The 17092-nt window shown below is 39.3% G+C and overlaps 1 protein-coding gene across 2 annotated transcripts in view; it reads right to left on the reverse strand.

Annotated features, from left to right (window-relative positions):
* The window catches only part of gnas (GNAS complex locus), a 314392-nt gene that overhangs the window by 69376 nt on the left and 227924 nt on the right, over window positions 1–17092 (reverse strand). For both annotated transcript variants that reach the window (XM_073061496.1, XM_073061497.1), the window contains exon 5: window positions 12546–12643. In XM_073061496.1, the coding sequence (XP_072917597.1) occupies window positions 12546–12643 (98 nt within the window). The remainder of the gene's footprint in view (window positions 1–12545; window positions 12644–17092) is intronic.

Consider the following 17092-nt stretch of genomic DNA (forward strand, 5'->3'; position numbering starts at 1 on the left):
GTCAAATGGGGCAAGCTGAATCATCTGCAGCTCAACATCAGTAAGACAAAGAAGATGGTGATGGACTTCAGGAAGACTAAGCCTGCACTGCTCCCTGTTACTATTGATGGTGAGGACCAACAAGTCCCTGAGGGTGCACCTCAGACTCGAATGGAGCACCAACACAGAGGTTGAGTATAAGAAAGGGCAGAGTCGCCTCTACTTCCTGAGGAGACTGAAGCCCTTTGGAGTACGCAGGCCTCTCCTTCATATGTTCTACCAGTCTGCTGTCACCAGTAGAACCTTCTAAGTGGTGGTGTGCTGGGGCAATGGCATCAACATGGGTGATGTCAACAGGCTCAATAAACTGATTAGAAAGGTTGGCTCTATTTATAGGAGTCAAACTGGACAAATTGGAAGCTGTGGTAGCACAAGGACCCTAGGGAAAATCCTGGCAATTCTGGACAATGTTTCTCACCCTCTGCATGCCACTTTGGCTGAAGAGACCACTTTTTAGTAATACAACTACGCTGCTCCAAAGAGTGCTGAATGAGGTCATTCTTGCCCTCAGGCATTAGGCTCTATAATGAATCAGCCTCCAGCCAGGGAAGAGATGAGCCCCTCCTGTTAAACTGTTTGAGATAACTTACTTTTTCTTTCTTACTTCTCTTCTAACATTTGTATATTTATATATCTGTGCACTCATAATGCTACTGTGACACTGTAATTTCCTTTGGGATCAAAAAAGTACCTACCATCATAATATTCACAAGCGAATCCATTTTTAATCATAATCACTATCAAACTACATATTTATTAACTTCTTGCTGTGGTATTGCTACATAAAAGATTTTCAGACCTAAACATAAATAGCCTGGAAAGCTAACTTGCAGGCACTTTGAGACTAATTGGAAGAGGCTTCTCATTCATCCTCAATATAGTCTTCACACTGGTAAGTCTACCGTCCACACATTTAAGGTTGATGTAGGGGAAAAAAGCACTTTTCATGAAAGGTCATATACTAGATCCACTAGTCATTCTAAATGTTCATTATGCATTGGTTACTAAATTAAGATCAGTTAAGAACTTGGAGTAAATTCTAAATTAATATATTTGGCTTTATGAACAAGCTTTATTAACTGAACATTTTATTTATAAGTCATCTAACCAGCATCTGAATTGCTGTCATTTTACAACGACAGAGAAGTTACTCTGGGAACAACCCCACTAGCCCCATTATGACAATTTTTGTGTATTAAAATCTCCAACCAAAGTTGTCGTGGTGGGAAATTTTAATTCCCCAATTATCAATTGGCATCTCCCTAGAGTAAGGGGTTTAAATGGGGTGGAGTTTGTTAGGTGTGTTCAGGAAGGTTTCTTGACACAATATGGGAGTACAGTTAGACGAGAAGCTAGACTGGACTGCCAACACAGATGCCTTGTGCAGGAAGGCACAGAGTCGACTGTACTTCCTAAGAAGGTTGGCGTCATTCAACGTCTGTAGTGAGATGCTGAAGATTTATGGATAACTCTGAACATCCTCTACATAGCACCATCCAGAGACAGAGAAGCAGTTTCAGCGACAGGTTACTATCGATGCAATGCTCCTCAGACAGGATGAAGAGGTCAATACTCCCCAATGCCATTAGGCTTTACAATTCTACCGCCAGGACTTAAGAACTTTTTAAAAGCTATTATTAATGCTTTTTGAGATAGTGATTTAGATGCATATCATATTTTTTTTTACTGAGTTAAGTATTGTATGTAATTAGTTTTGCTACAACAAGTGTATGGGACATTGGAAAAAAAAGTTGAATTTCCCCATGGGGATGAATAAAGTATCTATCTATCTATCATCTATCTATATGTACAAACGTAGATAAGCCTACAAGAGGACAGACTGTACTTGATTTGGTATTGGGAAATGAACCTGGTCAGGTGTCAGATCTGTCAGTGGGAGAGCATTTTGGAGATAGTGATCATAATTCTATCTCCTTTACAATAGCATTGGAGAGAGATAGGAACAGAGGAGGCAATGTGGTTGTAGATGGGTCATATTCTACATGGAGGTCGGTGACCAGTGGTGTGCCTCAGGGATCTGTTCTGGGACCCTTACTCTGCGTGATTTTTATAAATGACCTGGATGAAGAAGTACAGGGATGGGTTAGTAAGTTTGCTGATAACACAAAGGTTGGGGGTGTTGTGGATAGTGTAGAGGGCTGTCAGAGGTTACAGCAGGACATTGATAGAATGCAAAACTGGGCTGAGAAGTGGCAGAAGAAGGAGTTCAACCTAGGTAAGAGGGAAGTGGTTCATTTTGGTAGGTCAAATATGATGGTAGAATATAGTATTAATGATAAGACTCTTGGCAGTGTGGAGGATCAGAGGGATCTTGGGGTCTGAGTTCATAGGACACTCAAAATAACTGCACACATTGACTCTGTGATTAAGAAGGCATATGGTGTATTGGCCTTCATCAATTGTGGGATTGGATTTAGGAGCCAAAAGGTAATGTTGCAGCTATATAGGATCCTGGTCAGACCCCACTTGGAGTACTGTGCTCTATTCCGGTCGCCCCACTACAGGAAGGATGTGGAAACCACAGAAAGGGCGTGGAGGAGATTTACAAGGATGTTGCCTGGATTAGGGAGCATGCCTTATGAAAACAGGTTGAGTGAACTCGGCCTTTTCTCCTTGGAGAGACAAGCTTGAGATGTGACCTGAGAGGTGTATAAGATAAGGAGAGGCATTGATTATGCAGATAGTCAGAGGCTTTTTCCCCCAGGGCTGAAATGGCTGCCACAAGAGGGCACAGGTTTAAGGTGCTTCGGAGTAAGTACAGAGGAGATGTCAGGGGTAAGTGTTTTTTTTAATATGCAGAGAGTGGTGAGTGTGTGGAATGGGCTGCCGGCAATGGCGGTGGAGGCGGATACAATAGGGTCTTTTTAGAGACTTTTGGGTAGGTACATGGAGCTTAGAAAAAGAGAGGGCTATGGGTAACCCTAATAATTTCTAAGGTAGGGACATGCTCAGCACAACTTTGTGGGCTGAAGGGCCTGTATTGTGCTGTAGGTTTTCTATGTTCTATGTTCTAGCCCCACAATTTTTTTTTTATTATATTTACTTGGATTTGTACTTCAGGGAGCACGAAGCGCAGAATCAAATATCGCTGTGATGATTGTACGCTCTAGTGTCAATTGTTTGGTGACAATAAAGTAAATTAATTCTCTCATATCCAACATGTTCAACAACTGCCCCCCACCCCCAATTCCTTTTGCCATTAGATAGGCTGAGTCACTTGATTTGTAGATTGAATATAGATCTTTGTGAAATTAACATGAATAAAACAAAACCACATTTAGGATACAAGCACCAACTTGCAAACTGGGGGGGTCTGCCTGGAAATCGTGCACTATGTTCAAATGGAAGCTTTGGCCTGACAAAAATACTAACAGCATTTTTGTGAGGCCAAATAAAATGACATAAATATTCTATGATCAGGAGAGGACAAAAAAAACTCAATATTTACACAAAGAAGTACCACTACAGCTCCTCCACAGCATACAGAATTAAGTGCAGCCTACACACCAGAATGCAGGTTTGGGATATCAAGGGCATGGGTTTGCCACATCACCTGTCGATTTGTATTTACCAGTTAAATACAAATCAGCAATTAATATTTAACCACCATGGTAATGTAGCAGTTAGCGTGATGCTATTACAAACTCGGGGCAGAGTTCGGGGTTCAATCCCAGTGTCCTCTGTAAGGAGATTACACATCCTTAGTACCGGTTAGTAGGTTACTTGGTCATTATAAACTGTCCTGTGATTAGGTTAGGGAGTTGTTGGAGGTTGCTGAACAGCAGGGCTCCAAGGGCCAGAAAGGCCTATCCCACACTGCCTCTCTAAATAAATTATACTTAATAATCTGAATAAACACATTGAGATTTCCCTACAGCATTCTTGCATCATTACCAGCAAAAAAACTAATTTTGAAATTTCATTTTAAATGCCCAAGGCAAGAGTGTAACTGCCAATGATGGAGACCAGAAATAAAAGCAGAAAATGAAAAGCATATACTGCAGCATGTGTGGAAACAGTTAGTGTATTTGAGTAATATCACTTTATCTGAACTGGAAGAGAGAAGGCAATTTTAAATTGCAGAGAGGTTGGGGTGTGGATAGAATAAAGAGAACCTTGCTGAGAGAGGCCTGAAATCTGTCGGTGATATGTTTTGAATCGGTTAATAAGACCTTCTAGAGAATAGAGTTACAAAAAGCAGAGCGGAATAGGATTCCCAAGTCAGTTTTGCTGGTGAGGCAAGTAAAATGAATCCATACGGACCTAGTAACTAGAGAAATGGCCAGTTCTGAGACAAAAAGACACCAGAAAGAGACTCAAGAGACTGCAAGTGCTGGAATCTGGAGCAACAGAATTTGTTGGAGGTTATACAGCATCTGAAGAGGATGAAATAATTGTCAATATTTTGGGTCCTGATGCAGTGTTTCAACCTAAAATGTTGGCAATTTCTTAGCCCCCTCCCCGCCCCCCAACTGATGTTGCATGACACTCCAAGTCCCTTCAGCAGCTTGTTTATTGCTCCAAAGAGAAACCAAGATTTCTGAAGTTATCATAACAAAGCCAAAATGTTTCTTCATTACACTGGTACAAAGAATATCTTTTCGCCTCTTGAAGATTGGACTACACAATCCCATCCTTTTTCTGTGGAAACTACACACTAACTGTTTTACCTACATTTCACAATTCCCTGATTAAATTGTGTGGAGAACAAAGATGCAGACAGATTTGCTTTGTTAGCACATTAGCAGTAATTTGTTCTTCTACAACTATGAAAGCTAATCAATAAGAGATTGCTGAACAACATAATATTCAAGTACATAATTTCACCATGTGTCATATAACTGAGGATACTGCAATACAATATAGAAAATCAACACTTCCAATTTCAGATTCTATAGTAATTGTATAGCAATTAAACTACCGGTACTTAACCTTAACTCCTAATATTTAAAACACTTAACACCTTAAAAAAAAAGAGAAATATTTGAAATGAGAATTTTGTTCTAAATTTCTAGCGCACACCTTTATGAAAGCTGGACTGTGTTCATCATGGAGTATATTCAAGCAACAAATTTGTCAAAATGCTGACGCGTGTTCATTTCACCATGCAGTCAACACAGAACATTATAGTCCCAGAAACAAGACCCAGAGATGATAAACGAAGGCAGATACATTTCCAAGACAAGGCAGTGTATAACAAGAAGAACTTGACTCTTGTATTCTGCCGCACTTAAAGTGGCATTGATAAGACTGGGCAGAGGTCGACTTGGATTTATGAAAGGGGATCCACGTTTAATAAATTGTAATTTTTGAGGTAACTATCAGAAAGGAAAAGCAGAGGGCCCTCGATAAGATGCCAAACAAGAGGCCAATTACAAATAAAACTGTAGCATAGAGGATTGGGAATGAAGATTTGGCATGGATCAAGGATTGATACACAGAATATAATGGGACAATTTTCAGATGTAGCTATAGGAGCTTGGCAGAGATCTCTGCTGACGCCGTGGCTATTCACAGTCTGAATCATTGATTTAGATGATAAGTGTAATACATTTAAATTTGCTGATGATTCAAAGCTGGGTGTCAGTGACATTCGTAGGGACGACGATGAAAGACTTCACGGAGATTTGAACAGACAAAGGGTGAGAACAGCTGATGGAATATAAATATGAATAAATGAAAAACAATCCACTTTGGTAGAAAGATGGATTGCAGAGTATTTTTAAATACTAAGCAAATGCTCAACAACTTGAATGACCTTGTACTTTTATCATTGAAAGTTTACAAGCAGGTAGAACAAGTTTTAAGGAAAGCTAGCTGTACTTTGTCATTTCTTATAAGAAAATATGAAATTGGGAGTCTCACTATAGTTATAAAAGACATCCAGCAGACAGTTGTAGTAGATACAATTGCCTGAATGGTCTTTTTCTGTGCTGTAGCTAAGTTCCTCAAGTTCTGCATGTGAAGCAGCTGGGTGCATCTTTCCTAGACTACCTTCAAACAGTGGAGGATTTTCACTGGAAAATTAAAACTCAAAACTTCATTGCTTGAAGTTTATAGATTATTTTTGAGCATGCTTCCAGTGCGCAAGAAGGAATTCAATGCACAGATGATAGCTGCAAGTGAAGTAGTGAGTGCTGGAAGCTGACACAGATCAGCAAGACAGTAGAGGGGAAAACAGAGATGGAACACAATAAACCAAATGCAGAGTTTTGGATAATTTGAAGATTAGAGTGCAAAGGCATTGACTGATCATGAAAAAGATGAAGAAATCATATACCAAGGGATGTAAAAGGGTGTGTGTGTGTGGGGGGGATGGTGTTAAAGCACAACTTTTTTAAAAAAAGGGATTCGACAGTAAATGGGAAAAACTGGTGACGTTACATTGAGTGAATTAAATGGTCATTCAGGTAGTAATAAAACATCAAAACTCAACTCAAACAAAAAAGCAATGTTAAATTTGCAAAACAAAATTGGCATAAACCAAAAGGAGCAAAGTCGTGATGGTGAATTACCTGTTGTAGATTTTCTTTCTGAGTTCTTTCAACATGATTTGAATTCTCAAGGGCAAATTATGTCAAAGACTTTAACAAACATCCATTAGATGTTAAGCCATAGAAAATATATTAGATTTGCTGAAGATCTCTGAGACTGCAGCAACCAAGGGAATATGAAGGTGCAGCATTATTGAATATCTCGAAGGCATTTGATAAGTCACTTTAAAAAAATACAACACAACAACACATGGGGTTAACGATGATATATTGGCATGGATTGACAAATGTTAATTATTACAGAACAAAGATGGGAAGAATGGGTATTACAAGTAATTAAGGCGGCTAAAGAAAAACAAGGTATATGGAATATAAACACAGAAAAGTTCTTATGAACTCTGAGGTTCAGTGTACAACTTTGCTCTGCGTACTTAAGGAAAGAGTTGACTCATACAGCATGGAAATAGACCTTTTGGCCCACTAAGTCTGCACTTGTATTGGATGAAATAAAACACAAGGTTCACTCAGTTTACTCCCTGATACAGGAGTGACAAATAAAGGTTCATCAGGCTGGACTACTATAATCTACTGGAGTGTAGAAGATTGAGAAATTACCTTTTTGAAACATACAAGATTCTGAAGAGCAATGGCAGTTTGGACACTGGGAGCTTTCAGATTATGGCTATTCTATTCAAACTTCTATTTAAGATTTCAGAAAATTAATTGAAGAAAACTTTTCTAAAGAATTGAATCAGGCTGAAAAACTACACAAGGGCATTAATAGAGCAAGAGATTTACTCAGACATGAGAATATATAGATAATGTATATCAAGAGCGAAAACAAGCAAAACCTAGCAAATAGAAGTGTACACATGAATACTTACTGATTTGAATAGATTTCAATAGCTTTTATGCTTTTCAAAATATAGACTTAAATTATTAATTTGAAAAAGTTCAGTATGCCTTCACCAAGAGATTTCATTCAAAATAAAGATTAGGTTTATTTGCCATATGTACATCAAAATGCAGAGTGAAAGGTTTTGTTTTGTATCAATGACCACAGTCTAAGATGTGCTGGGCGCAACCTGCAAGTGCCACCATTCTTCCAACACCAACTTCCAATGAGAAAGGCATCAAATTTGGCGTTTGAAACAGAAATAAAGGCAGTATTCTTTTAATGCTTTTGTAAATTTATCTTTAACAAAAGTTACTCCTTTGCTCTGACAAATCTCTTGATTTTATATAATGCTAACAATGTCAATCTTAGCCAATCAAAATACAGAATTATCCAGCAAAACATGCAAGAGATCACCCAAGAATTAGATAACATCATACCAAACAGCCTTTCTGTCTCAAGAAATTGTAAAAGACAATTCCCTCTCATGATTATGAATTTCATTTGCACTCCATCTGCAGTTCCCTGACAAATAAGGATCAGCCAGGAATTGCACATAAGGTGAATGTACGACATCTTTTTGGTCTAAAACTAGAGGGCACAGATTTAACATGAGAGGGAGAAATTTGAAGAGGTCCTGAGGGGGCAATTCTGACAACACAGAGGATGGTGGGTCAGAGGGAATGAACTGTCAGAAATAGTACAGATATTTTTACAGATGCATGATACGAAGAGAGGGATATGGACCAAATGCAGGCAAGTGAGATTAGCTCAAGTAGGCAATTTGGTCCACCTGGATAAATTAGGCCAAAATGCTTGTTTCCATACTGTATAAATATATACTTTGAATTCACCCCCACTGCTAATTACTCGAAAGTTTGACACTCTCAAAACCCAGACAATGTGATGAATGACTATAATGCTGGACATTGTGTCTAAGCAGGAATAAATAATGAAGGTCACTTAGCAGATAATTTTGAAAATTGTCATTAAAAGCTAAGTTTCATAGTTTTCAGCAACATGTTCCTAGTAATTCCTATGATAAAAACTCTTTGCTGTAATATTTGCTGTACTATATAAAGGAATATCTTTGGATATAGTTTTGCTTGACAGAAGAGTAGCAACCTTGAAAACCAAGATAAATGTAGACTACCTGTTACTGTATTTATGCTCCTTCCTGTACTTTGTCATCTCTGATCCCAATCAGACTGTGGCCTAAATTAATTCTTATGCAACTCTATTTCAATTAAATCTTGAGATCAAGATTCAAGCATAAGGTGATATGCTTACCTTCATCTTTCTCTGCAGTCCTCCCATCCACTTCTCTGGTCAGAAATATTCACCTCAGAACATGCATCCCCCTTCACCCACAACACTTCACCCATCCTTCTTAAATTAATTTCCAATTCACCTCAGGACCTCTTCCTTGGGTATCTTCCTTCCAAATCTATTTTCCAAACTGATGCTGCTCCTTGAATTTTCACCATTTTAATTTGCAACATTTAGCTCCCTAACAAACAATTCCAATGCTATAAAACCTGCTAATAAGAGTATTGAACTAATATCTACCATGAAAATGCTGAACATGAGTATTGAGATCTCTTCACAACTATGAGCCCACCAGTGAATATCAGACCATAGTCAAAAATCCAACAGCCAGTTCTCACCATGTTCTCACCTTAGAGTTAGAAAATGAGTTATACAGGGCAAAGGAATAGCTGATGGAACTTAACTTAGACAACTGTTAAGTTTTTGGAAAGTTAAACCAGGCCAGGCCATACACAGTGAATGAATGGGCCTTGGTAAGTATTGTTGAACAGTGAGACCTTGGAGTACAAGAACAAAGTCCCTGAAAGATTCAGTAGACAGAGCAGTGAAGGCAGCAAATGATAAGCTTACCTTAATCAGATAATCAATTCAGTACAAGAGTTGGGCCATTATGTTACAAGTGTGTTGTAGAAAAGGTTCACAGAATGATATCTGGATTGAGAGCTTGTTATAAAGAGAAATTTGATGTACAGGGATTTCCCTCCCCCCCCAAACAAAACAGGTTAAGGGATTACTTCATACAGAGGCATGTAAAAATGAGAGGTATTGATAAGACTGAGGTCTAGAGTCACCACCCCCTACCCTGAACAAGGTAACAAAGTCTAAAACTAGATGGTATCAACTTTGCTTCCAACTTCCACCCTGCTCTTAAATTCACCTGGCCCATTTCTTACACCTCCCTCCCCTTTCTCAATCTGTCTCCATCTCTGGAGACAAACTGTCCACTGCACCAGCATCTTTTATTAACTTAATGATTCCCACGGTTATCTTGACAATGCCTCTTCCCACCCTGTCTCCTGTAAAAAAAGTCATTCCCTTTTCTCAGCTCCTTTGTCTCTGCCACATCTGTACTCAGGATGAGTCTTTCCTAGCCACGACAGAGATGTCCTCCTCCTTCAAAGAAAAGGGTTTCCCTTCCTCCACTATTGACGCTGCCCTCACTCGCATCTCCTCCCTTTACCAGTCATCCGTGCTCACCCTATCATGCTGGCACCTTAATGGGAATAAAGGTCCTTGTCCTCACCCACCATCCAAGCCTCTGAATCAAACACATCATTCTCTGCAACTTCCGCCATCTTGAAAGGGATCCAACCACATCTTTACATAGCCCCCCCACTCCCTTTGTGATTTCATTATCCACTCATCTCTCCCCACTAATCTCCCTCCTGGTACATATCCCTGAAGGCAACAGATATGCTACACTTGCCTATTTACATCCCCCTTCCTTCCGTTCAGGGTCCCAAACAGTCCTTTTAGGTGAGGTCCATCTACTTTGTTGAGCACCTCCTCTCCATCCACCAAAAATGGAAGTTTAATTCCTATCCCCATTCCGACATGTCAGTCCATCATCTCCTCTTTTGCAACATTGAGTCCACTCCTAGGGTGGACGAACAACACCTCATATTCCATCTAGGTAGCCTAGATGGCATGAACAGCAATTTCTTCTAGTAAAAACTATTTCCCTCCACCTTCTCTTTCCTTTTCCCACACTCTAGACATTTCTCTTCTCACCAGCCTACCACCTCCCCTTGGTATCCCTCCTTCTTCCCTTTTTCCCATGGTCCACTCTCCTCTTATCAGATTCCTTCCTCCCCAACCCTTTATCGTTCCCACTCACCTGGCTTCACCTATCATCTTCTAGCTGGCCCCACCCACCACCTTTTTATTCTAATGTCTTCCTCATTCCTTTCCAGTCCTGAAGAAGGGTCTCGGCCTGAAATGTCAACTGTGATTGATGTCATTTGCATAGATGCTGCCTGACCTGCTGAATTCCTCCAGCATTTTGTGTGCGTTGAGAGGGGAAAGATTTAAAGGGGATCTGAGGGACAAGTTAACCGTTGGTGGGTACATGGAATGAATTGTCTGAGGTGATACAGGCAGAAATAATTAAACTGTTTAAGACATTTGGGTAGGTACATAAAGGTTTGGATGCATATGGGACAAATGCATGCATAGCTTGGTCAGCATGGATGGGTACACCTGAAGGACTTGCTTTGGCACTGTGCAACTATGAATTTAGGAACTTAAAACATAGAAAAAGGTCCTTCAAGGCATGCCACCTTTTGCTTAACATCAAGTAATCATCTACCAATTCAACACTAAACATCCATGTCTTCATCTCTAATCAATTCTTGTTTTCACATTTCTACCTCAACTTTCAGGGATAAATTAACAACCACAGTCCACTCCATTGTTTCCCACAACTACCTCCATGGCACTTGATCTAGCCTATTTTCCAGTATTTCCACTAATAGTGCACCTATTCTGCTGAACAGCAATTCCCATACATTCTCACAAAGTTTTCCTTTTCCAGCAGCTGTGGTTTCTGTTACACCACAAGTAAAAGGACTGTTCCATTTCCTGTTCTCCTCTCCCAGATCAAGAAATGGGATCCCCCTGACAACCTCACTTTTCCCCTTCCTACATTTGTTAATTTCTGCCACCTCTAACGTGACTCTATGATCATTTAGTCATTCCCTTCCAGCGTTCAAAGGCAGCTTTACCTCTGCAACACTCTGCCTCATCCTTCCATAGCCATCAATAAACACTTCCCTGCTCATGATTTTCAACACAACAGCAGAAGATGCAACACAACCTTTTAGATCCTGTTTTCCAATTGTGTGGAGGCCAAACAAACTTTCTAGATGATGTAGCCATTTATTTGTACTTCCAAATTATGACATCAGGATACTTCAAATTTGTTATTCATGAGATAGTTTCCTCTAAAATGTTGAAAACAGATAAATGTTATGACTTTTCCAAAACCCTTTTGTTCAGTCTTCAAAGATGAAACTGTAGGCTGAGCTTCCAGTTGTTGCTCATTTCAATTCTTCATCCTTACTCTCACCACTGTTCCTTCAGCCTTTTCGGCTGCTCCAATGAAAATGTAATTTCACAAAACACCAACTCATCTCAGATCCTGATGCAGTGAGCTTTGAACTATTCCCAGTTTAGATCAAAGGTTGTCAAAATGAAATGGAACTATTTCTCTCCAGCTGCTTGACCCGAGTCTGCTCAGGATTTTATATTTATTTCATATTCAATATGCAGCATTTTCCTGGATTTACATCTCCTTTTCTGTGCTGTACAACTCCGTGACCTAGATGACAGTTTTCACGGGTGATCAAATTTCCACTCAAATTATTTTCTAAAATAACTTTACAAAGTTGAATGAGCCACTGTTTAGCAGATTAAGATTCCACCAATCATTATACACAAAAGCATAATTCAATATTAAGATGTTACTAGAACGCTTGAAACATTGTATGCTGTCTTAAATAGACATTTCTTTATCTAATATTTTAGTATCAAAATGTCATGGTCCAATGTCTTCAACTAATGAATTTCCACTGAAAGTACATTTCAATTTTGGTTTTAGAATCAGTATCGACAATCATCAGCACAATATGAAGCTTTTCATAACATCAAAATGTGATAATATTCTTATCTATAAAATTCTTATCTATAATTTTCTTAAGCTAGTTTATAAATTCAATAATATCGTTCCTAGTCACTTAATTTGCTAAAGAGAACTAAAAGGTACTTACTAGTGTGCACAGTCAATAAGTTGATATTCATTTGACCTTTCATAGCATGCTTTCACGCCTTCATCCTGCCAGAGGATGGTTGTATGTTCATAGAACTCCTAAAAAAAAATAAAAATCTATTAAAATTTAGCAGGCAGAAATTAAATTTCAAGATCAACTGTATACTGGTTTAGATACAGGTGTAAACAAAAAGCCAGTGTTAGATTATTCACAAACTACGTAACCAAAACTAAGAGTGCACATATTGGGAACAAAACAGAAAATGCTAAAAGTCAGAAACAACAAAAAAAAAAAGACTGGAAATTATGAGCAGATCACTGAGTTTCTGAAAGGAGTACAAATGAGCTATCCAAATGTTTATGGGGAGGAGGGGTTTTCAGAAATTGACAATCTAAATCATAGAGCACAATTCACAAATATTTATACACAAGTCAAGTGATTTTTCAATCCTGTAGGTATCAATTTGTTAACAGCATACTTTTAGTTCAATTTACTTCCAATCAAGATAATAATGATGTATTTAATTGCCAGAAATAATTGATATTTTGATAGGAAAATTTTAAATGATATTGTAAGAATCATCTGAAGTTTTTTTGAACAGTGTCATTTTAAAAAAGCATTTTACATAAATGTTAAATTTTGATTAAAACAATGTCATTTTCTTTCCAACCCCTTCAAAATAGTCTTCTTCAGTTTCTTTTTAATTTGATTACCCATTGACTAAATGAAAAGCACATCCTTAGCTTACAATCTACTGAGCTCTGAAATTCTTGGTTTTCCCACTCAGTGTCACACTCCATGTTTTGATTTTGCCAACTTGTTTTCTGAACTTAAGTTCTGAGTGAACTTAATTAAAACTGAGTTTATATAACACATATTTCTTATTGCAACTTAGTGTATTTTATGTACTGCACTGCAACAAAACAACAAATTTCACTTCACATTAATGATAATAAACCCAATTCTGATTCTAAATAGTTTTATAGATAGCACAGAACTGATAACTAAGATAAATAATCTCATCCTACACATTTACTTTTAAAACTGATTGGGATCCTTTATACGCAACTTCCTGGAATTTGCCCCAAGCTTTTAATCATTCATGAACAGAAACACGCACAGAAGCAGTCAACTGGCTTTTCAATCTTTTGTCTCAATCTCATCTTTTGTGGCTGATCCAACTGACCTCAGCTCCACTGCTCTCCAAATCCTTTGACTCCCTTGTCATTTCAATGTTTGTCAATCTCTGCCATAACAGGACTTTTCCAGAGATGCACCACTCAAGTGGTACGAGTGCAACTGCTGGATACAAAAACCTACTTATAGCATGAAAATTCCTAAAAGTATTAGCTCTAGAGAGGTCTCTCTCTCTCTCCCTCTCGAGCTTTTGGGGACTGACTTCAATCGTTAAGGTCTGGAATATGGGAACAGAAAGGAACATTTAGTCCATTTTAATGTGTTTTTTTAAAAAATTCTTATACTTTAAAAAAAACTACCAAGTGAGGCTCAAATGAATGGCACTGATCAATTAAGAGTACTCTCATTCTCTAGGGATCTTCCACAAATCTGTACTCATCTTGTAAAAATTACTGTGATCAGACCTGTGCTCACCAGCCACACAAAGTTTCACTCAGGCAGGCGTAATAGGCTACTCCACTTTTGACAGCCAATGTAAATCTAAACCATTGTTACTGAATTTGCAATTATATCGAGATGTAAAAAAAGTTTCATACATCACACAATTGGTGAACAGTCTAAAAACATATTCACAAGCAAAAGAAAATGTACAGATGCTGGAAATCCAAGCAACACAAACAAAATGCTGGAGTAACTCAGTAGGCCAGGCAGCATCTATGGAAAAGAGTATAGTCGGTGTTTCGGGCCAAGACTGATGAAGGGTCTTGGCCCGAAACATTGACTACACTCTTTTTCCATAGATGCTGCCTGGCCTGCTGAGTTCCTAGAGCATTTGTGGGCGCTGCCTGAAAACATTAGTACTTCTAATAGCATATGATTGCAAGCTGGCAGTTGGCAGGTCTACTTACTTATAATATGCACTACACATTTATCTAAGAAAACGCTGCAAAATTTCATTAAAGTAGTTGCATCCAGTTAGTTAATTTGAAATTTTAAAAGTTCACTAACTAAATGGACCACCTAGACCCTCACTATTGTGTCTGAGGATCTAGGTGTGCCACTATGACAGATCTCAGATTGTGCATTACTGAGATAGCCTTTCAACCACTCCATATTAACTTCTGAAGATTCACTTAATCCGTTCTCTTCACTAACAGACTGTCCTGCAGTTGTACGTGTGCGTAAAAGGAGAAAATGCTGTCTCTTCAGACACCGATTTGAAATGCTGCTGAAGTCATTCAAAGAATCTCAAAATAAAAAAATTACATCAATGATCTTCAGATTTCACATTTTACGGTTAAAAGCTGAACAGTTAAAGCACAGCACCTTTAAGGGACAACAGCATGGCTGAAAGTGCAGTTGAGAGGCAGCATTCAAACCAGGCTGGAGTGCAGAGGGATGAGGCCTCCCCTACCCAGCATCTTGGCGAATATGCAATCGTTAGAAAGTAAGATTGACAATCTCAGAGCAAGACTGCTATATCAGAGGCAGATCTCAATTGTTGCACTGAATCTTGGTTAATTGTGGATACACCAGTTGTAGAGGCCACACCAGGTTTTTTTTAGACTGGATTGAATTGTGAACTCTGGTAAGGAAAGAGGTGGTGGCGTACATTTCTTAGTCAATTCTTGTTGGTGTATGGACTTTGGGGTTATGTCAATTTCTTGCTCCTGACTTAGAACAACGAACAATTAAATGTAGACCCTTCTATTTGCTTTGGGAGTTCTCATCTGTGATCCCGACCACAGCTTACATACCACCAGTAGCCGATCATAACTTAGCACTCGCAAAAAGAAAAGTGTTGTCTGTAAACAAGAAACAGCTCATTGCAATGCATTTCAAATTATAGTTGGTGACTTTAACCAGGCCTGTTTGAAGAAAACCCTACCCAATTATCACCAGCATGTAATCTACTGCACCAGAGATCCCACCACACTAGATCATTGGTAAACTATAAGGAATGCCTATCGTTCCTTCCCGAGGCCTGCATTTTGCTAAATTGGCTCATCTGGGTGTACTCCTACTACCGGCATACAGACAGAGCCTAAAAAGAACAGTTCTGAAGATCAAGACAACCAAGAGGTAGTCACAGGAGGCAGAGGTAGTTACAGGATTGCCTCAAGTCAGTGAACCAGATTTGTTCAAGAACTCATCTGAGGACCTTAATGGCTACACCAGGGTCATTACAGACTGTGTCCTGACGAAGGGTCTTGGCCCGAAACGTCAACAGTGCTTCTTCCCATAGATGCTGCCTGGCCTGCTGAGTTCCACCAGCATTTTGTGTCTGTTGCTTGAATTTCCAGCATCTGCAGATTTCCTCGTGTTTGCGTCATTACAGACTTTTCTAATACAGCTGTGGGTGAATGTATTCCCATGAAATCATTCAAGGTTTTCCCTAATCAGAAGCCCTGGGTGAACAATGAAATCTGGAATCTGCTGAGAGCCAGATCAGAGGCATTCAAGACTGGAGATCAAGAAAGCTACAAGAGGTGCAGGTATGATCTCTGAAAAGTCATCTCTTGGGCGAAGTGGAGATTTCAGACTAGAATGGAATCAATGAGGGATGCTTGACAGCTACGTCAGGGTTTGAATACCATTACCTCCTACAAAGTTAAATCTTGTGACATAGTGGTCAGCAAAGCTTCACTTTCAGACGAGCTCAAAGCCTTCTATGCTTAGTTTGATCATCAGAACAGGGAGGAACTACCACGCACTCTCATGTCTCCCGATGATCCTCTGGTCTCAGTATCTGAAGATGACATGTCAGCTGCCTTCAAGAGTGAATCCAAAGAAAGCATCTGGTCCAGACAGAGTACTTGTGCCAACCAACTGGTTGGTGTATTCACTGATATCTTCAACCTCTTGCTCCTGCAGTGCGTGGTACCCACCTGCTTCAAGTAGACTTAAATCGTATTAGTGCCCAAGAAGAGCATGGTAACCTGTCTAAATGACTATCACCTAGTGGCACTTACATCCACAGTGATTAAATGTTTTGAGAGGCTGATGTTGAAGCATATCAGCACCTGTATGTGTGGCAACTTGGATCCACTCCAATTCATCTATCAAAGCACCTGCTGTAGATCCATTGCTATCTAGTTGGCTCTTCACACAACCCTGTAACATCTGGACAGCAAAGATGTATACAGGATGCTCTTTATTGGTTACAGCTCAGTATTTAACACCACCATCCCCTCTAAACTAATCAGTAAACTCCAAGACCTGAGCCTCAATACCTCCTTGTGCAAGTGGATCTTGGACTTCCTCACTTGCAGGCCCCAGTCAGTTTGGATTGGCAAAAATATTTTCTCCACAATCTCCATCAGCACAGGAGCACTGCAGGGATGTGTACTTAGCCCCCTGCTCTACTTGCTTTACACCTATGACCGTGTGGCTAAGTACAGTTCCAACAC

Source organism: Hemitrygon akajei, chromosome 11, assembly GCF_048418815.1.
Source record: "Hemitrygon akajei chromosome 11, sHemAka1.3, whole genome shotgun sequence".
NCBI classification, from domain to species: Eukaryota; Metazoa; Chordata; class Chondrichthyes; order Myliobatiformes; family Dasyatidae; genus Hemitrygon; species Hemitrygon akajei.